At 49.1% G+C, this 22,127-nt stretch overlaps 1 protein-coding gene and 1 long non-coding RNA gene across 2 annotated transcripts; both read left to right on the forward strand.

Moving 5' to 3' along the window:
- Positions 1–2,148: 2,148 nt before the first annotated feature.
- LOC140223316 (uncharacterized) lies at positions 2,149–3,444 on the forward strand. The gene is made up of 2 exons (XR_011898719.1): positions 2,149–2,879; positions 2,957–3,444. It is a non-coding gene; the product is annotated as an uncharacterized lncRNA (long non-coding RNA).
- A 10,298-nt stretch (positions 3,445–13,742) lies between these two features.
- Positions 13,743–20,525, forward strand: LOC117863806 (protein indeterminate-domain 5, chloroplastic). The gene is made up of 4 exons (XM_034747660.2): positions 13,743–14,044; positions 14,569–14,895; positions 16,276–16,675; positions 18,810–20,525. Exons 2-4 carry the CDS (start codon positions 14,679–14,681, stop codon positions 20,014–20,016), a joined length of 1,824 nt encoding a protein of 607 aa, XP_034603551.1. The 5' UTR covers positions 13,743–14,044; positions 14,569–14,678; the 3' UTR covers positions 20,017–20,525.
- Positions 20,526–22,127: the final 1,602 nt, after the last annotated feature.

Here is a 22,127-nt window from a genome sequence, read left to right on the forward strand (position 1 = left end):
CGCGTGGAGGAGGAGGAGGACGACTCGTCTCGTGCGGATTGGGGGGCTTTCACAGTTTGCGCCACATGCAGCACGATGCAGACATGCATGCTCGGCCATCCCTGAGAGAGTCCGGCCTGGCCTGTGGCCTGTGGGGCCGGATCGGACCGCCGGCCGGACACTGCCATCCCGTAAGCTAACAGTTTGGCGTACGGGGCCCACGTCGCGTCACCGCAGTGCAGCGCTGCTGGGAGGGAATCTACTGGGGGTGCATGGCCGCTGTGGCATGTGGGGGAGATGATCCAGGGGAGAGATGACAAAGGGTGTGTAGTCACCGGTTTTCTTTGTAACGGCCGGTGTTAACATCGCATGTACTCTGTCATGTATGATTAGCTGAAAACTACTATACATTACATCCATCGTAGCAGCGTTTTCATAGATGCTGGCACATGAGTGCTACTTGGCATGCTGAAAGATGGGTTCTCTTAGTTCGCTGACGCTAATGTGTTCTCTTATTAGTTTCATTATCTTGATCATGCTTGCACGCCAGTTTTGATAGATCAAGCGCAAGTTTCAATTTTGTAGCAGAAGAAACCCCTTGGTATGCAAATCGTACACAGTATTTATTGAAAGCAGCAGCTGAGCGCACCCCAGTATCTTTTTACATCCTCACACTCCATTCTTTTTCCCACCGTCAGATAGAAATCCATCATCTTCCTCTAGCCCACAACTCTCTCCTTCTTCTACTTGCCCCTGCTGCCGCCTAGACGGGCCGCCACCCTAGCAGCGGGCGCAGTAGGGACTCGCCGGAGCTCCACGCCCCCGACACCCCCTCCTTGCCCATCCGTCACCACCTCCCACCACTGTCTCCATGGCAACCGTTTTCCCCGCGCGCCCTGACCTGGCCCAACCGCCATCCTCCACGTCCGGATGGCGGCACCATCGACCGTGCCTTGCTGCCCCAACGCCCGCCGCCTTCTTGCCGTCCTGCCGCCACTGGCCCTCCCTCCAAGGCCGGTGGCTCCTTGAAATCCGACCAAGCCACCCTGAAACCCTAACCCAGAGCCCTAACCACGCCAGAGACTCGCCAGAGAGGCTCGACAGCGTCGAAGGAGGAGGTCCCGGCACTCAATCGCTACCATAAACATTTGAGTGTGGGGAATGCAGAAAATACTCGAGCATGATTTAGATTTCCCATAGTTTATAATTACGGACAAAAAATAATATACAGCGTTGCCTAGTATGACAGCACAACTTCTAAAATAACAGTCTTCTTCGGCTACCTGTCTCAATTGCGATAGAACCCTCAAGCCAGCTGGACATTCCCGTAGCTTTCATATGTGTACGAGAGGGGGATAAGCTAGAGCTAGCTAGGGGAGAATTTCTTCTTTCCCCATCGATCACATCTTGAATGCTTTTATTTCCTACATGTACAGGCCCCTAGGTAGCAAAAATGTGACCTTTTTGTGGCTACTTTCACGGTCTTCTGCGTCTACCCTGGAGGCGAGGGAAGTTGAAAACGTACGTGTTTGATTGGGACAGATGAGGGCAGAAGCAGCCCAACTAAGCTCAAGCTTGGATTTTTTGTGGATACACATGTGCCAATGAGAATTCATGTACTTGTGGACATTGGTGCAAATTTGGGAAACAAAATTGAAATTTACTTGTATATTTGTAAAACTTCGAACAACATTATTGTTAGAAGTTTTTCCCTTGAAAACTCTAATATCATTTTTGTACAAAACTTCGGTTGTTCAGCTGCCTAGAAAAGAGATATTCCAATTTCTTTCAGGGAAAACAGTAAAAACACTCATGCAAACACATACCGCCACACACGCACTTACTCATTTTTATATACGAACACATACTAGAGATTAGATGGGAAAAATCTTGACACTGACAAGCTTTTGATTCCTATTTGCGTGGTGCATATGATCATAAAGAATGTGTATAGCCTTTGTTCTGGCATACATGACACAAATTAAAGCTCAAAAGTTGCAAATGCGTTTCATCAAAAAAAAAGTTGCAAATGCAAATTACAATGCTGTCCGCATTCATCTCTGTTACTAGATCCTCTTTTCCACCGCGAGATTTTTCCGCTGGATCTTTAGGCAGGATATCGATGTAGGAGTATCTGCAAGTCATGAGGCATCACACTTCACGCACAAATCGAAACAGCATCTCTGGCTCTCTGCATGCAGCTAGTGCTGCAGTACACACAGTAGGTATCTGCACACGCGTGTACATGTCCCATTTGGCTAGTCCGATCGACGGGTATTATAATTTACACATAACTTTTTAAAAAAAGTGTTTCACTCTACACATGCCTACGTGGAGTGGATCGGAGTGCATACGTGCAAGGGAGTGGCGCCAAGCGGGTAAGGACAAGCAAGTAAGGCCTCGACGGAGCTCCATGCAGCTTGCGGCGGCCTGCCCGGCCTGGCGCCGGCGCGCTGCAGCAATAAAACGCCAGGCTTATGCTTTTGAGCTGCGCCCTGGTCTCGGAATGAGCGCCGGGGCCGGGCACATGACGGCACAAAGCCGATGCAACATGCATGCAGGCCTGCAAAGGCACGCCGCACCGGCCGCAGAAGCAGAAGCAGAAGCAGCGCCGGCCGGCAGCCTTTGGATGGATGTCTCCGGCCATCATCCCCATCCTTTCCGCTTGATCCTTCCTCCGCCTTCCGCGCCCCTCGCCCACACCGACACAAGTCATGGCACCGCAGCCGGTTGCAGGCTTGCAGGTAGCCAGCGCAGCCCTTCCATCGATGTCCGCGCCATGAATGGCACTCCGGGAAACAGACATGGATTCGGAGAGAGAAAGGGACGGAGGGGCTGACGGGGAGGACCACTCGCTCGGTCACGGGATGGAAAACGAGAGGACTCCGAGCCGAGACGAGGCAAGTTTTTCGAGCCCTTTTACCATCCTAGACTACTATGATTTTCCTTACATTCTGCCAGCTTTGCCTCGTGTCAGGCGTGTCGTCTTTAACTGCCAGCCTTTCAGCAAGTCAAAACACCCCAGGCTCAGAGGCACGGCAGCACGGTTACTCTGAACAATCGGACTGCCTCTGCACGCGGCGCTATCATGGGCGGCATCCCATACGTGAGAGCTGTGCCGAAGAGGCAAAATTATATGGAGCTGACGAGACGCCAGTGCACGCTGCTCACGAAATCACAGGGCAACAGGGCGAAGTGATGGATGGAACAGCCGCTTCCGTTAACCAGGAGACAGGAGGGGGAACACTGCGGCGAGCGAGGAGGTCGTCGTCGTCCTCGGGCATGGCCGTCCGTGCACGATGCGTGCATGGGTCCTGTCCTGTGTGCATGCGCGTACATCATGTCCAGTCCGCTGCTCCCCTCGACGGATGATCATCCATCATCCTGGCCTCCGGGAAATGCCGCCGCCGGCTCGTGCTTGCTTTTGGCTTACCACTGTATACATCATGCCGGTCGTTGATCTCTTGTTGCTCTAGGGGTCACGTGTTATCACATCACAGAGGTGAGAGGTCCAGGTTTTGGGGGGGGGGGGGGGGGGGGGGGGGGAGGGTTGGTGTGCCGTGTCTTGCATTGCATGCACGCTGCCATGAGTGTAATCATCAGGATCTGCGGAGAGAGATATAGATCGTAGATGGATTGGGCGCTGTCACGTGATCGAGCACTGGGAAAAGATTTGCCTGCTCGGACTCAACCCAAATGTTTGATCTAGCATTAGCAGTGGATACATGCTGCTGGTCCAGGTTAGTAGGTTTGGTAACTCGATGGCTAGTAGAAGCGCGTAGGTTTTGGATCCAACGACCGGCCAACAGCTGATGCAAATCTGAAGCTATGCGTGTTTCGCCAGTGTCCGACGGCACGGCGGCCCAGCAGCAAGTGCTTGCAGGCGTAGATCGACCAACGGCCTAACATCCACGGCGCCCCAGCCCACACAGGCCGGTGCTGTGCAGTGTGTGCTGTGCTGTGCCGCCGCTGGCCGACCGACCGGCCGCTCACAAGCGCCTAGTCTAGGGTAGCAGTACGCGCGTACCCTCCCCTGCGCACTGTTCATCTATCCCATCAGGTGCGGCTCCCCAACCCCGCGCCGACCGTTCGGGGCCCCGGCAAGACGCCAAGCGCGCACGTTATTTCGCACCAAAAAACCGAGCCGCCCAGCGCGTCCGCTCGCGCGCGCGCGCCGGGGCTCGTACGTTCTACGGCGGGGGCGATCAATCGAGCCGGTGTTGGCGAACACGCGGGACGGGGGGCCGTGCCGTGTCCCCGGCCCGGCCAGGCGCCTGTGAGCGAGTCGCGGGGGGCGGAAGGGAACAATCACGACGGCCAGCCGCTAGCGCCGCAGCCCCCGGTCGCCGGGGTCCCCTCTCATCCCCGGGCGGGCGGCCGCGGCCACGGCCACGGCCAGCAAGCCGTGCGCGTGGGCCGTGGGCGCGCGCCGCGCGCCGCGCAACGCGACGCGACGCTGCTGTGTGTCTGCGTGCATGCCTGCCGGCCGGGCCTATGCGTCACTGCCACTACTAGAAAATTGAGCATTCATCCTCAGTTTTAGTACCGGTTGGTCTAACGACTAGTCGATAAGGAGTCCCGTGACCCTTTTAGTACCAGGTAGAGGTTTCACCTCGTACTAATGTGCTTGAGAGTCTTTAGTGCCGGGTGAACCCTTCACCCGGTACTAAAATCTCTCTTCGACTCCTCTCTCTTCCCTTATCTCCCCATCCACTCGGTCTTATCCTTTATCTCCCCACCCACATCACCGGCCTTATCTCCCCACCCTCCTCTCCCCACCGGCCATTCCTCCCTCCACACAGCCTCCTCTCTTCTCACTCTTATCTCTCACTGTCGTAGGCGCACGGGCCTCCCCAGCCGCCGCTGGCACGCGGGCCGCGAGCCACCGCGGGCACGGGAGGCCTCCCTGGCCGGCCCCGGGGCCGCTGGCCGCCGCCGCACGTGCGGGCCACGGGCCACCGCAAGCGCACGGGCCCGGCCGCTTCCGGCGCGGCCTGTCCTCTAGCTGCTACCGGTGCGTCGGCCACTGCTGTGGCGAGCAGGTTAGGAGGTCCGGCGGCCCTTGCTAGCAAGTGGGTGAGTAGGCGCAGTGGGATGCTCGACTGCGCAGGCGAAGATCTCGTGTGAACTCTGTGATTTTAATTCTTTCTGTGATTCTTGTGAAATGTGTGATAGTGATTCTTATGAAATGTATTGTTGTGATTCGTGTTGTGATTGTTGTGAAATCTGTGATTGTGATTCTTACTGTGATTCATGTGATTGTGATTTTTTTTTGTGATTCTTGTGAAATCCGTGTGCGCGCAAGGAATTTGTGATTGTGATTCTTGGAGAAGCAGGTGCTTAACCCAGTACTAAAGATCCCCTTAGTATCGAAATAGCAATACCGGTTGCATAACCGGTAATAAAGTGAGTTTCACCAGCAGTGTGCGGGGCTTGCCTGCCCGGCGCGGCGGATGATGCATGATCCATGCGAGCTACCACGACGACGCATGAGGGCGCGTTGGAGGGCTAACACACACACAGGCTGATTGGCCGGCCGGTCGGGCCGCCCGGCCGATCGAGTACTCTAGCTGCTAGTTGTATAGTAGCGTGCAGCCGTGCACACATGTGACTCGCCGTGCCAGCATGCCCGGCTGCTGGATCGGATTGGGATCGATGGACGACGACGGGTCGTCGACTTGTCCTGCTCGTGTTAAATGTACTGTGGACAAGGGATCCGGTCGGGTCCCTGGTCGATGAGATTGTACCCTCACTTCACGCATGTGACGACTGTAGTAACACTGTGCATGTTGGCCTCAGATTTGCAGCGCAGCAGCACTGTATGTCTCAGCATCTCCCTTTTTTCGAAACCAGATTCTGTATATTAGTATTTTGCATGGTCTATAGCTATCATGCTGCTCCCTCCGATTCCAAATTACTATTCGTTTCGATTTTTCTATATACGTAACTTTTACATGTTCCTAGCAAAAGTTATATATCTAGAAAAGTCGAAACGAATAGTAATTTGGAACGGTTTTGGAGCACCTAAAATGAAGCGATTAATGCTACTGCATGTTGCCCACACTTATCATATGATTTGAAAAGTGGAAAAAAAAAGAACGAACTGAACGTGCATTTCCTTTCAACTATTTGGACCTACGTTGCCATGCCCATGCCACGCGCACATCTCCATCGGCTCAGGTTCCTTTCGAGAGCGACCATATACACATATTCACCACCCTAAATAGCCTCCTTTTTGTGCACGTTACTGTCACCGATGGATCGTGTCGCACGCTTACAGTTCGCCGATTTTTCTTCCGTCTGTAGCAGCTAGCTTACTTACGTCTTTCTTAACCGAAAAGAAACCCGACGCCAACCACTTCATTCCGCCGGGATCGAATAATGATTAAGCAAGAAGCCAATCGGTCTAACCATCATCCATCGATCTCGTGCCGCCGTGGACCATTCCAATGATGGGACGTCGAGCCCACGGCGACGACGCCGGCCGGCTGGGCTCGTCTCTACGAAGAAATCGATCCGGGTCGTTTTCGTAGGCGACGGTGGGGCAAAAATTTAACGGATTCTACAGCGACGAAGAATGAAAGCTCCGTGCGTGTATGCACACATGGTAGATGTGTGTATTGATCTGTCTCGTGGACTCTTCAGACACGGCCGGGTCTTCCCGGCAGGCCTGGTCTCAGCTCTCCGGCCGAAACCCGTTACGTTGTTGCCTCCACGACAAGTCCGTCTTGACGTGACATTAACTGACGATTCCATCGAACGATTTGTATATATGCATCTACAGCAGTCGATGATGGTGTAATCCGAACAAATAACTCACAGTTCGTTTACCAGAAGATAAAACGCACGCGACGGGCCTGGATTATTGTGTATGGGTCGACACGGAGACCTGACGACGGTCCAAACATCTGTCACGTCTGATGACGACAAGGCGTATGACGCGTACGTGTCCACACATAAACGCGAGGTCACGTCCCTTTTTACCGTAGGTGCTTTCACTCTGAAGCCGTCTGCGGAAAAACAAGCTCTGACAACCTGGCCGGTAAGGCAGTTTTCTACCTGCGTGTTTGGATTATTATTCACCTTGGCTGATAGAGACGCTTCAAAACTGGCCTAGGAGGCTATGCTACTAGCAATTTGGATTAGGGTAAAGTCTATTTTACACCAACTGTATGGGAGTCTGATTTTCAACCTTCAATTTCAATACTAGCCAACTTACACCCTTACCTGTTGAAACCTGGTAGATTACACCATCGCATCCATTCGCACACATGTGGCAAAATTAAATTGACCTTGACGAAGTGCCTATATGGTTTGAGCCAAATATAACGTTGCCACAAGGCATGCCATGATATTTTTAGGGCCCTTTTGGTTCAAATAAGGATTATGAGGATCTAGAAATGAGATAGTGATTATAAAAAATCTGAATTCTGGATGATAATAATCTATCTTGTTTGGATCCCGGGATTATAATCAGTATAATGGGTGGGTTTTGTAAAAGAAAAATATCTACAATACCCTTGGCTCGCTCACCTTTTTGAGAGTTGGATGGGGCAAATCTAATTTGTCATCCAAAAATCCTCTAGAATTCTATATCAGAATCCGACTTGTTTGGTTTGGATTTTAATTTTTACCTTGTATTCTAGAATCCTTATCGGATCTTAACGGCCCGTGCCAGAACTGCAACTTGGCATATCTCATAGAGTTGAGGTATGTCTGTCGTCCCGTATGTTCCCCAACTTAGACGTGGCAAAGCTTAGGCATGGACCAAACAAATCCTAAACCAAGCCTGGAAGCCCTCTAAAATCCATGGAGAAGAAGGGAATCAGAAGCTTTGTATTTTTTCCCAGACCTACTGTAGCTCTGTTCGCTTCAACTTATCAGCTGGCTTATCAGCCACCGAACATTGTTTTTCTCTTACAACAAATCAGCCGTTTCAACTTTTCAACCAGCTTATAAGTCCAGCTGAAACGCTGTACCTTTACCTTAACAATGCCACTGTCTGATCCAGCCTCCATAACGAGACGTGCTGAAAGAAACGCTTCCAAACCTCACTTCGCATTAGTACGCAGTACTATCAAAGCTACGTACTTTCCCACTGCCATACAGCAATGCTTCAAGAAAGGAACAGAATAAGGAATCATACTGGCCTGACCAATTTAATATTCTGGTATCATTGTCGCGTCTGGCCGTCATGAGCTGAGCAGGGTGACGTGCGTCCATGGATCGGAGAAGCTTTGCAAGCTTGGCGACGCATCTAGATATGCAGCTCTGCGTGCATGCCTTCGTCTACAAGCTCTCTCTAAAAGAGGAAACAAAGGTTCCTATTCCCTGGTTGTTCGTTCCTTCCGTTTCCCGTCCTTGCGCATGGATATGAACCCTAAGGAGAATGCCCGAGAATAACTCCGGGATAAGCTGCTGGCCATGAGGCTGACATCTCACACACAGACAGAGAAAGGAGAGAGAGAGATAGAGACGGGACCATGGCGTGTACAGTACTGATCAAGGTCACAAGTCCAACTACAATAGGGGTCTCTCTCTCCCCCTCCCTCCCTCCCTCTCTCTCTCAATTCTAATCAACCAGCGTATTTCTTATGCAGCCGGCCGGCCGGCCGGACTAGTTTACAAGCTATAGAGAAAGGCAACTTGTGCATTTTCTCGTTTCTTAATGCTTCTTCCTTTTTTTAAGATTTGGTGAAAGCAGCTAAATAAAACTTACTGCATGACTTGACATATACAGCCAAGACTATATAAATGAAACACAGAATCTTTTACCGCGGCTGATATACCTTCAGAATAATAGCGCCACTCACATTTTCCCCCAGTTACGGTTACCATCTGCTCCGAACGCTGGTATTTCAGATTTTACTGCTGGAAAACTGGTAGAAATACAGCAGAACTACAGTGTCCTATATCTCTCAAGGCTACCTAGCTAGGGCTATCTAGTCTCGTCTGGACTGTCTCCACGGCAAGAAGGAAAGCAACCAAACGGGGAGAATCTCAGGGGCCGCCGGTGGGCCCCCAGGGTCACAGCACGCCACAGTGAACCCATATTCCCCCGCAACCACTGCCTTGCTATCCTACAAAACAAAACGGCGAGCACGTGACACATGTACACTCGGCCGGCTAGCATCACAGTTACTGTAGTATGCGCATCATACATGCATATGCAGGCAAAAACCAAAGCCAGGTTAACATCTCTCTCTCTCTCTCTCTCTCTCTCTCTCTCTCTCTCTCTCTCTCTCTCTCTCTCTCTCTCTCTCTCTCTCTCTCTCAAATCGAAACAAAACCATCGTATCATGTTGGAATTTATGTCCTCCTTCTCAAATCGAAACAAAACCATCGTATCATGTTGGAATTTATGTCCGTGGAACAGGCCAATGTCGCTGGCTTAAACTAATGCTGGAAGGACTGATCGGGAGATGCGTGTGATTTGATGTGCGTGATTTGGTGCGCGCGCGGCCAGGACGCAGGGGCCGGAGCACAGCGCACGACCCCTGACGAAGCCCTGATTCCCCGAGCATCAGTGGGTGTGTGTTTTTTTAGGTTTAAGCGAGCAGCGGGCCGCGAGTTATGAGACTCCTGTCGGCGAACAACCGCATGATGCCAGTGGCCACCTCGCACGGAATTCCCTCACCTAATCCGCGCAGATAATTTCCCTCCTAGCTCGTTGCCTGATGGGGTAGAGGGCATAAACTTGAGGGTCTCTAGATTTGGTGCCCTGGAGAAGATGATGCGGCAGCCACCAGCCAGCAGAGGTGTGGTTTTATAGTGTTAAATTGTTCATCAGGACAGCCAGGGCGCGGATTAAATAGGGTTACGTGACGGCCACAGTTTGACTTGTTTGACTAGGTTAGCGCATCCTACTTGGCTCCGGATCGATGATTGATCCGGTGACATATCATCGGTGTGGTTTATAGGGCGGCTTAACAAATTCATTCCGTGTGATTTGACGCGTTGTTTGGCAAACCTAGCAATTTTTATTACAGCCTAGCAAGCGTGCAAGAGGGATGGGGTAACTGGAAAAAATGATAATAGTGAAATAATTGGGGATTATTCTTTACATCTAAATGGACTCATTGTTTCGCCGTTGCTAATTCACGGACACACATAAGCAGGTGCATACACGGCAGTATTTCTCTAAACTAATATCAATCATGCATGCCACGTACAGTATCTCTTAGACTTCGATTTTAATTAGTCTCGCATGGGAGATCGATGCTTCTCTCCATGTCCGGCATACGCCATTTTGTGCGTGGTGGAACCTATCCATCGGTTTTGAGTTCTCCACCCAGCATGGGTGGTGCACATATTTTTCTGAATTTATTTTAGAATTTATCCACGCGTTATTTTTCAGTAGTAGGCGACATGCTCGTCGACAACAAGGCGTCAGTGGTGATTTCGTCAATCTCGAGGATTTACCAGCTCAGTTTTTCGAAAGGTTACGTGTATTCGTAGGGACGAGTGTGCGTGCGTGTTTGTGAGCGTCTGTACTGTATGATTCGGAAAAACAATCTGAAATGTGAATCACTTAGCTGAAAATAAAGAAACGGTTGGATCTAGAAATTTAAGCCTTTTTTAACAAAAATAATGATTTCGTTACTCTCCCACGCTAGTTGAGGTTGAGTGGATTAAAGGAAACATGACTCGAGATACGGAGAGTGTCGAGTCAGGCCCGATCTAGTTTGACTAAACCATGCCAGCGCAAGCAAGGGAAAGAATCATTCTTTTTCTCCCTACCCCCACTCTCTTACTCTCTCCTCACAGCCAAAATAATACTTTTGAAATGCGAGTGGTGTGCCGTAGAGAAAGGCATGTTTCATAAGTACATACTGACTAATGTCACTTAAAGTGGCAAATAAGTCAGTTCATTGTCAAGAAAAATGCAAACCTAGACATAAATGCCTATTTGATAAATTTACCTTTATTGTCCGAAAAAGTTAATGCGTAACCTGTTGCGGGTTTGACGCATCACGTGATCCATCTAGCTTTCAGTTTTTGCTAGTTATTGCCTACACCATCAGGGGTTGGCGGCATCCATAACGCCCCTCCCAGTGGCGGAGGATGGATGAAAACTGAGGTGTGGCGAAGTTGATCGATCTTGAAGCAAGTCAAACTTCTATTTGCAGTGCGGAATGTCTGAATTTGCATAGCACTTCACCCATCTTCTTGGTACAAGCTTGGTGCTTAATATGCATTCCTGTCAGTGTTTATATATAGCAGAAATTAACAGAAAGAGCTTGAGAATTAAGCTAACATGAAAAAATTAACAGAAAGAGCTTGAGGATTAAGCTAACATGGAAAAACAAAAAAGTATGGCGACCTTACCATGTTGGTCTTTTGCCACTGACCCCTCCCGACCTTACAGTCCTAATCCATTTAGTCGTCGCTGACCACCATTGTGCTATATCTTTACCACCACTCTGACCATCAATATGTTCACCACTTGTAGTTATTGGTGTGTTTGCTGTTCACCTAACATAACACTAGCCTTAGCTAGGCCAAACTCCTAACGGGGTATATATTCGAAAGGTGAGTGGCGTCTCAAGACCAAACCTCTAAGCCCTAACGGTGGCGGCGGGGATAGGGGAGGGGTAGTTTCTAGATAAGGGTTTTGTATGCTAAGACGAGCTTTCTGCTTCAATGTTGGATGTTTCTTAAATGACTAGGTCGTTAATTATTGTGTTAAAAATAAATCGGTACTTGAAATTTGCAAAAGGTAACTATAGAAGATAATTGAGGTGCAGGGTAATCAAAAGAAAAGCCTAAACACACAGCTATGCGCCATACTCTCTCAGGAAAAGGAAAATCGTGCTGATAGTATAATGTATGCAAATTGACATGTGGCACGTGTGCACAACACGTGCGGACCCTCTCATCCAGGCTATCTACCAGCACCATGCCACCTCAGTGACACGTCGAAACTGCCATGCCTGGCGCCAGGAAAGCAAAGCTAATTTTTATTTCTCCCTTTTCTTTTTCTGTTATTTTTTTCGCACATGTATATATGACCATGTGTCGATAACCTAAGATGTCTACGTGCGAGACGCTTATCTTGACGTACGTCGTCGCTACCGGCGAAGTTTTTTTCAAAGCGGGAGAAGGCCATGACGGCACAGCTAGACCCGAGAGACGCGCAGCAACGACAAGCACTGAGCTTACGTCCGCTGTCTCGGACCTTTGCCCGGCACCAGTGGGTCACGGTGCATGCTTCGGCCTCGTTAACGTTTGGCCTCGACGGCTACGCACAGGCTTTTTTGGACATTTTCGACCAGTTTCTCCATGTCCAGTTCTCACTGACTAGTGGAAACTGCCTAGCCTGTGCATTGATTGTTCCAGCTCTTACCACACGTCATGGTTTTCTACGGTTTGAATTCTCCAGTGTGCTTCCCTATATTTTTTCTGAAAGATCCAGTGCTGCCTAATAGTATAATTCACATGAGAGATGGGCAGCTAAATTTGTGCTGGAGGACAAAAGTAATATAATACCCGCGCTGAAAAGTTAGAATCCAAACTGGTTTCGTTGTTTAGTTTGCGGGTTGCTATCATCAGCAATATTAACGATCCCTGAACAGAACAGAAAAGTTTGTAAAACATGCTTGGAAGTATACATGTATTGCATTGGAACGTGTAGTTGTTCATGTATGTCAATCAAGGTAACAATATACGTTATTCAACTAATCTTTTGAAGAGTTGCTTGATTTAATATGGCCGGAATAATATTACATAGATGCTAGTACTGGTCATGCTCATGCAAAATGTTTATCTAAGAGACATAATGGATACCATTGATCCTACATTGCCTTCTATCTACTGTATTCTTTGTTGTATTGGAAGATCAAACACGATGTTTTCATATCTTTATTGATACTATCATCAGGGCATTATGTATGTACATACAGTGTTAACATGATAGTGTATATACCTTCTACCCAAAACAACATAGCAACGTAAAAAAATAATTAGTTGGATAATTTCTGCTTCTAGGAATTAAGATTTCAAACAAAATATGCTTCTTTATCTACCTATATATACATATGCTACTTGAATGAATAGCAACTATGTGATTATTTTGTAGTAGAATATATAATCTAAAATAGAAAATTAATGAATTTATGGTGCAGCTCACTAAGTTGTCATGAACACGTAAGAAGTTGCACACTATGCATGAATTGGTTGGATATAAACCAAAAGTAGGAAGATGCTAATCCTAGCCATATAAGTAAAGAAACTTTATACGTGTCCTAGAGAAATAGACAACTCAAATTGTTAGAGTGTATTAATAGGACATAAGTTGGTATCCATGTTATATGGGATCACTTCCTTAGCACATATGCTCCCGTGTCCAAGACAACTCTCATCATTAATCACACGTATGTAACGTAATATACGATAACGTTTTGTAGTTATCATTTTGAGTCATAAACACGAGAGCGTATGCGTGCAAACAAATACTAACAAAAAGCTTATGGATCTAACAGAAATCAGCGTACTGTTAATGAGTACTCCTTTGGTGCATTAGCAAGGACATGAAACACGCACGTAAATGCACGCTTGCAGCTCATAAACATCTAAAAAGCCAAAACAACCCCAGGGAAAAGTTTGCGCGTATGTGCGTGTGAGTGATGTTGAGAGGTAAGCCCCACGCAGTGGGTGGACCCAATCCTCAGACGCTTCACGACACCGCTTGCCTGCGTGAGCTTGCCCCCCCGCTCCCATCCGCTGTACCCCTCTCTCAGTCGTTCTCCTCTCTCTAGCTCCGAGTTGTATATAAAAATACTCCCTCTCGCCTCTCCTGCATATTTCCCTGGTGTGCATAGGCCTTTGGAAAGGACACAGGGGAAATTCCAGAAATTGATTTCTAGTGGGGCATATAAGAGTGTGGGAGAGGAAAGCAGCAGGAGAGGGGGAGAGAAGAGAGAGAAGGAAAAGTATGACAAGGAAATGAAGAAAGAAATGAGACAACAACCTTCTTAGCCTCCTCCATCCTCTCTCCTCCACTGCTATCTCCTCCTCTGTAGCAAGAGCAAGCAAGAGGAGCAGCTGCAGTAGTAGGGAGAGTGAGGTATAGAGAAGAAACAAATCCCCTCAATTTTTTTTGTTAAATATGTATCTGTCTCTCTGTATGTTTGTGTCATATACGAGTTTGTGGGTGTGGGTGTTTGCGAGCTTTTGTTGTTTTGCTTTTTTACTTGTTTTGAGTGCAACTGTTTGTTTGGATTTCCCTGTCCACTTTGTTCTTTTGTTAATCTCGGAAGAGTCCTAAGCGGCCGATGCCTTGGAGTTTTTCTCGGCGCCTTGTCGATTCGTTTCTTGTTTCAGATCAATTCCAAGCGCATACATATGAGGGAGGTATAGCCATCACTAGCTCAGGAATTCTGGGGCCTCTCCTTTCGCTCTTTCTCCTTGTTTCTGTCGGGCTCCTTCTCGATTTGTCTCCGGAGGAACAGCAAAATCCTCCTCATCTTTCTCCCATGGTCGCCTGCTCGCGTGCTGTGGCTGTGTGTGTGTCTTGTTTCCTGGCGATACTCGCTTTGTTGCCCTCGTTAATCGCGATATCTCACTTTGGGAACTCTTGCTTGTTCGCAGCGAAGGGGAAGGACGAGGAACACTGCCAATCCTAGCAACGGGCCAAAGCGACCGGGGAGGAGAAGCTCTTTTGGCGTGTTCGAGTTGGTGCGAGGATAAATCGGGAGGCGATGGCATCGAATTCATCGGCTGCGGCGGCGGCGGCGTTCTTCGGGATTAGGGACGGGGACCAGCAAGACCAGATTAAGCCGCTGATATCACCGCAGCAGCAGCAGTTGGCAGCGGCGCTGCCCGGCGTGGCAGGTGCCGCGCCCGCTCCGGCGACCGGCCAAGGCGCGCCGGCGGCGGCGGCGCAGCCACCGCCCAAGAAGAAGAGAACTTTGCCAGGTGAATCGCAAGTACTACCTTTTTCTGGATTCCAGTCGTGCATGCACACTGCACACATGCCTGCTTCGAGATCTCGTCTGGATCGATTGGAGTTTTATGATTTGGATGCTGGCAGTAGGAGCATCTTCCTCTCTCTCACATGCACTCGGTTTCTCTTTCCATCCATTTCTCTGCGGTTAATTTCTTGCTTGTGTTTTCTCTGGTTAGTTCTTGATTCGGAATTACTACTCGATCTCTGCACTACTGCGTAATAGTCCAGAGAATTGTTGCCTGGTTTTCCAACAGATATGTGCAAGCTACAGCTAGCCTGTGTTTTGCTGGAAACTGAATTTTATGAAATAATAACAATTTCTCGAGCTCTTGGTTTCTCTCTCCTGCCCACCTAGTGGTTCCACGGATCCCCTCCCTACCTTCGCTGCAAAGCAAGGAGCAGGCTTGAAGAGTTTGGGCTTCGGTTTGCACCTGTCAATCAATACTTCATTTAAAGCTCTGTACTCACACCTGAGAGTGAGAATTAATTCAGGTGGAGAATGGAAAGTAGGAGTAGACTTCATTCATGGTGCTCTTCCTCCTAGACTTTTTTTTTTCCTTTTGCTTTTCTGTGTTCTTCTCAAATTAGCTCACGTTTTAATCAGACTAACCGGCTGAAAAATTCAAACTCTTCTACCAGCTGTTTTCTTATAAAGAAATTTTAAAAAGGAACATATATGTCCATATGTTTGTCAAGAAACAAACAAAATCAGTTTATCTCCCAAGATTCCATGTGCATGCATGAGCTGTTACTCGGTTAGTTCTTCCCCCAATTATGAGAAGCAAATAGGAGTCATGGCACAATCCATGTCGATTCCTTTGTTCTCTATATCTCTTCCCGCAAACTTGTTCTTCCCAAAACTCTCTTGCAGATATTCCCTCTCCATGTCCCAGTTTTGTCTCTACCGTGCCGCCACAGCTCATCACGCCCGAGAGGAAGGGGAAACAGAAAACAAATATCTTCCCCCAAATTACAATATCATCAGTACTAGCTCCCACCATCATTTCTTAATCATGTGTGCCTAACTTATAAGCAAAATACTAGTAACTCCCGCATGGAACAATAATTCCATCGAAATAATTAATAAGACTCAATCAATACATAAACACCGTGCTGTGCTCTTTTCTACTATCTTCTTCTAGCTAATCCACTTCAAATTGTTTGAAGCAGTGAATTTATCCTTCTCTTTGTCTACTCCGATCCATCATCATGCATGCACCAGTCCGATCCATCAAAACATGTCTTCTTGATAATCATTGCGAAGTGTTATGCACACCTTGATGCAATGCTGTCCATATACATAGCTACTAACTTGGCTTGTGTTTTGATTTCTCCTCTCCCTTTGTTAGACCCCGACGCTGAGGTGATCGCGCTGTCTCCCAAGACGCTGCTGGCGACGAACCGGTTCGTGTGCGAGGTGTGCAACAAGGGGTTCCAGCGGGAGCAGAACCTGCAGCTCCACCGCCGCGGGCACAACCTGCCGTGGAAGCTGAAGCAGAAGAACCCGCTGCAGGCGCAGCGCCGCCGCGTGTACCTGTGCCCGGAGCCGACGTGCGTCCACCACGACCCGTCCCGCGCCCTCGGCGACCTGACGGGCATCAAGAAGCACTTCTGCCGCAAGCACGGCGAGAAGAAGTGGAAGTGCGACAAGTGCTCCAAGCGCTACGCCGTGCAGTCGGACTGGAAGGCGCACTCCAAGATCTGCGGCACCCGCGAGTACCGCTGCGACTGCGGCACCCTCTTCTCCCGGTACGTGACCTCGCTCGCTCCATTCTTCATGTCGATCGATCACTGCACACTCCTATAGCCTGCTATGTTTAGCTGCATTTGTATCTTTGTATATATACATATATAGATATATAGAGCCTGTTCATGGATCATGATCGCCGCATCATATGGCAAGAGAGACAGGTATGTAGGCATGGCATCGTCATGGGGTTTTGCACTAGCTAGCTGCTGCATGAGCCTGTTGTGGCTGTCCGCTAGCTTATGCCGCTCGGATTCGGGCGAGCGAGTAAAGTATTAGGAACGTTCCACGGTTTGGCCTTCTTTAGGGTTAGGGTTTTGTTTGGGCTCGCGCGCGGCGACATGGCATGGCGCCTGCCTGTAGGCATAGTAGTTTTTGGTTCTCGGCTGACATGGCTGCTGATGAGCTAGAAAGACGAAGAGATCTATCCACCCGCCGTGGGTGGGGGAGGGAGAGAGTGCTGGGGGAGGAGAGGACTGCTCGCACGTGAAATGGCTTCTTTTTGAGCTTTTTGGCCGTGGTGATGATGTTTCCCTTTCCCTGACTCTTCCCTCCTAGGGAAGCAGGAGCCGGCAAACTCTCTCCTTCTGTCTCGCCAAGCACTCGTCACAGTATTTTATTTTTCTTTCTTTCTGAAGTCTGAACTAATTCGTCACGGTGTTACACATCACATTTACACAGATATGCATGTGCCTATGTTGTTACCGACCCTGTAGACCCACATTTTTACTGGTCCATCCTGTCAGGAGCAGTCAAATTGTAAGGAGCAGCAGGCTCTCACTCTCTCTCTCTCTACTGAATCACTTGGATGCCATGTAAGCCTGGCTTGTTCTCACGTGAGTTGGCCGCTGTCTAGATGTGGCAGAGCCGTTCGTTGGCCGTGCCAGTGAGCCAGGCCAGGTCCACACCTTTCCATGGATACGTTGCCATGCCCTCACAGCATGCCCTCGGTCATGCATGCATCACCTAGGTGTAACTTTGAGGCACTGTTCATTTATGGGTGGAGTTAAACATGTCCCAAAGTGGTGTGGTCACTCTCACTCCTCCCTTTCATGGGCATGGCAAAAATTCTCCCAATAGGAACTAAGCATATATGGGAGGTGAGCATCAACAGGAGTTGCATTAATGGCCGCCGCTTGAGTTGTTGAAGAGTATTTCTTCCACTGTTTGCTGCTAGGAATCCTATGATTCCACACGTTCTGTTTTATTGTAGGAGAGTGATTTTGATTAAGGCCTAGCTACTCCTAGGTTAATTCTAATTGACATGGCATTTTTTTTTACTCTGTCCTGGTCCCTTGGGAAGTGAGCTTGCCAGCTCCACAAAGTTTTCCGATCTCCTTGGTGTGTGTGTTCGTGTGCATGACAGTTCTGATGCCTATGTCTCGCTGCCTTTTTCTTTTGAAGCTTCCTACTAGTGGGAACCTATATACGTGGGGCATACTTATAAAGCATGGCAAAGCCATCCATCATATCTCCCTTTTTTTCCATACTTTGATTGACAAGGGTTTCTGGGATCTTGAGCTGGCTTTGTGGTGACGCTAGCTGCTGGTTCATTTCTGCATGGTTACCAAACACCTTTGACCAGTGCTATCAGACAAACCATGACACCATGGTTCAGGTAATAGTAGTCTTCAGCATCATTAGAAAACAAACTCATCCAGATGACATAAATACTGCAAACTCTTATTTACATCCACAAAAGCCGAAAAGCCGAAAATACAGAGCCTACAACTACAAAGGAAGAGAGAGACAATGAGACACTGTTCAGATTCATGAATCCCAGCTGCAAACATAACATTCAGTGGCACAGCATCAGCATGCATGCGTCCAGTTGCAGCGTTCACATGTCCATCAGAAACAGTATCCTAACCCGAGATGCCGCTGTTCCCCTCGGTGCCCGCGCCGTCTCTAGCGTGACATGGGCCATGCTTGCATGCGCCTGCGCCCTGGCGCCCTGCCCTGCGCCTGCCGTTTTCCTACGAAACCTGCATGCTTACTTGTCGCATCAACCTTTACTGTGCATTTTCACTGCGTGCCTCGGGTTCATGCGATCGTCTGCCTGCCTGCAGCCTGCTTCTGACCTAGCTATGGCGCATGCGTGAATGATGTATCTAATCCGTGGATGCGTTCGTGTAGGAGGGACAGCTTCATCACCCACAGGGCGTTCTGCGACGCGCTCGCGCAGGAGAGCGCGCGGCTGCCGCCGACGAGCCTCAGCAGCCTAACCGGCCACCTCTACGGCGCCACGAACGCGGGCAACATGGCGCTCAGCCTCTCGCAGGTGGGCTCCAACCTCACCTCCACGCTCCAGGACGGCGGCCACCACCACCACCACCACCACCACCACCCGTCACCGGAGCTCCTCCGCCTCGCCGCCACGGCCGGCGGCGGCGGCAGCAGCATCGCCGCGCGCCTCGACCACCTCCTGTCGCCCGCCTCCGGCGCGTCCGCCTTCCGCCCGCCGCCGCAGGCTCCGCCCTCGTCGGCGGCGTTCTTCCTCAACGCGGCTGCGGCGGCGGCGGGGCAGGACTTCGGCGACGACGGGGGCAACGGGCCCCACTCCTTCATGCAGACCAAGCCGTTCCATGGACTCATGCAGCTGCCCGACCTCCAAGGCAATGGCGCCGGGGGCCCCGGCGGTTCGGCGCCAGGCCTCTTCAACCTGGGCTTCTTTGCTAACAATGGCAACAGCTCGGGGTCTAGCCACGAGCATGCAAGCCAGGGCCTCATGAACAATGACCAGTTCAGCGGCGGGGCAGGCGGCGGCGGTGGTTCGGAGGCATCGGCAGCGGGGATTTTCGGCGGGAACTTTGTTGGCGGTGGAGACCATGTTCCAACGCCGGGGCTCTACGGCGATCAGTCCACCATGCTGCCGCAGATGTCGGCGACCGCTCTGCTCCAGAAGGCGGCGCAGATGGGCGCCACCTCGAGCGCCAACGGCGCGGCGTCCATGTTCCGAGGCTTCGTCGGGTCTTCCCCTCACGGCCGGCCGGCGACGCCGCACATGGAGCAGAGCGAGGCGAACCTGAACGACCTGATGAACTCGCTCGCTGGAGGCGGCGTCGGCGCCGCGGGAATTTTCGGAGGCAGCAACGGCGGCGGCGGCGGCGGCGGCGGCGCGGGGATGTTTGATCCGAGGCAGCTGTGCGACATGGAGCATCACGAGGTGAAGTTCGGCCAGGGCGGCGGCGACATGACGCGGGACTTCCTCGGCGTGGGCGGAGGCGGCATCGTGCGCGGGATATCGACGCCCAGGGGGGACCACCAGAGCAGCAGCGACATGAGCTCACTGGAGGCCGAGATGAAGTCGGCCTCGTCCTTCAACGGCGGCAGGATGCCATGACCGACCCATCGAGCTTTCACAAGGCATGCATAAGCTCGCACAGTAAGCAGCCGGAAACTTGATCAAGCAGATGCAAGGAGAGAGGAGTAAGGATATATAGCGTAGTGGCAAGTTAGCAACTGAATCGCATGGGTGAGTTCATGCGCATGGGATATCTGAAGGGGACCTTGGGTGAGAGAGAAAGATGCGTCTTCTCTGACTGATGGAGTAAGCTAGTGCGAGCTGGGCGCATGTGATGACCCCTTTGCTCGTGGTGGGGGGTTAGTGTTCATGCTGGTCTCTTGTTCTTGTTGGTTTTCCCTTCCTTGTAGTTGGGTAATCTTTGTTGGATTAAGTATAGCTTCTGGTGATAGAACCAATAAGGATGTTTGTCGCTAGCTTAATGGGGGTGATGTGAAGCTTAATTTGCTTCATTTTCCCAACCTTCTGTTGTTTTATTCCCTTTTCTCTTGTAGCAAAACAATATTCCCCTTACAATGCCATATTGCCATTAATCATGCTAGCTCAAATTCATGCTGTTTTCTTGTTAGTATATTTTTCTGCCTGGATATGCATTGTCAAGTACTGAGTCAGCACTCACCACTGATCGATCTCCATCTTTTCCAATATACTTTGAAGTTCATTTACCAGGAAAAGGCACATCCATTATGTGTATACTCTCCAGTGCCCATGAATTTTTTTTAGCTTCTGAGCTATTAATTTCTTTTTTGTGATTGAACATCGAATTCTATTCATTTGATCATACATGCAAGGATACATAATGGTGAACCAAATTTAATATTTTTCACAATAATCTGATTTCATATGGTTTTCTGCCAGGAGACTTGGCATCATGCATGACAGTTATCAGAGTCTCTGATAGATTATAATTTCTTTTTAACAGAGCTAAAATTTCTCGATTTAACAAAAAAATAATACGCCTGTTGTATCATATAATTATTTTGTTTTTAAATGGGCATTAAAATAACTTGCCAAAACTAATACCCATATGTAAGCCATGAGACATATCTTGTGATTATAAAAAAATATACTCCCTCTGTCCCATAGCTACTTTTAAATTTGTCTTAAGTCACATATTTTTACTTTAATTTGACTATGAGCAGCAAAAAATATCATAAAAATTGGTAACGTAAAAATGATCGGAGTAGGTTCATCCTGAAAGCAAATCATAGCATGTAACCTTTTCTATTTGAAGTAAATTATTTCTAGAGATATTGTTGGTAAAAAATAAAAGGTGTTCGATCTAATTTGATCTGCAGATCACCCTCATACATTTGCTATAGGAAACGGTACATTAACTAATTAACTTGACAGGGTGCATATATGGAACATAACTAGGTTCATTTTTATTTTTTCTTCACAGTACTCTTATACGTTTTCCATAGTGAGAGCATACTGTAGATAAAGTACCCTGTACAACTCCTATTAAATTTGCTGCACATATGATACTTTTAGCTACATATATTATGTTCCTCACTTTGATCTGCACACACAGGATAATGATCTCTAGGGCAAAAGATGCCTTCCTGCTGCCCGTGACCGCCTAGCGCTTGGCTTATATGCACAGCGCACTGTGCGGCTTATTAGCTTCTCGCTAAGCTCGTGCTTGTGCTTGCTGCTGCCGCCGCTTGGTTGTGTGTTGTCTCTCTTACGTTGGACAGAGAGCGCGCGATAGGAATGTAGCTTTCGATCGCCTCGTGCATGCACGCCGGACTAGCTCAGGCACACCACAGTATGGGCAGCGCAAATCATTGCAATCTTTCTTCTCACCGATATACCAATCATTTCCGACTGAACAATATTCTGAGATGCTATTATTGTGTGGATCCCTACTCATGCAATCGTAGTATGAATAATTCGGTATTGCTAATGGGAGGTATCTCTGTACATCCAATAATTCTCCCTCTCTTCTCAAGTTCATGCATGATGTGTGCACATATATGTACCAAAAGATTATTCTAATACCTGCATTTCATTTTAAAAAAATCCGAAAATGTTCACGATAAAACTCGATCTGCATTTTTATCCTAGAAACAGTTCCTAGAGTTTTGAGCCGGAACTTAGAACAACACACAGTACGTGCACACTTGCATGCATGAGCGATGGGCTGA

Source organism: Setaria viridis, chromosome 7, assembly GCF_005286985.2.
Source record: "Setaria viridis chromosome 7, Setaria_viridis_v4.0, whole genome shotgun sequence".
Lineage (NCBI taxonomy): Eukaryota > Viridiplantae > Streptophyta > Magnoliopsida > Poales > Poaceae > Setaria > Setaria viridis.

Bases quoted from the DNA above. Each gene is read 5' to 3' on its own strand.
- LOC117863806 (XM_034747660.2), top strand. From the start codon at position 14,679: ATGGCATCGAATTCATCGGCTGCGGCGGCGGCGGCGTTCTTCGGGATT. The intron at 14,896-16,275 runs GTGAATCGCAAG...TCCCTTTGTTAG, and splicing joins GAAGAAGAGAACTTTGCCAG to ACCCCGACGCTGAGGTGATC. The intron at 16,676-18,809 runs GTACGTGACCTC...GCGTTCGTGTAG, and splicing joins TGCGGCACCCTCTTCTCCCG to GAGGGACAGCTTCATCACCC.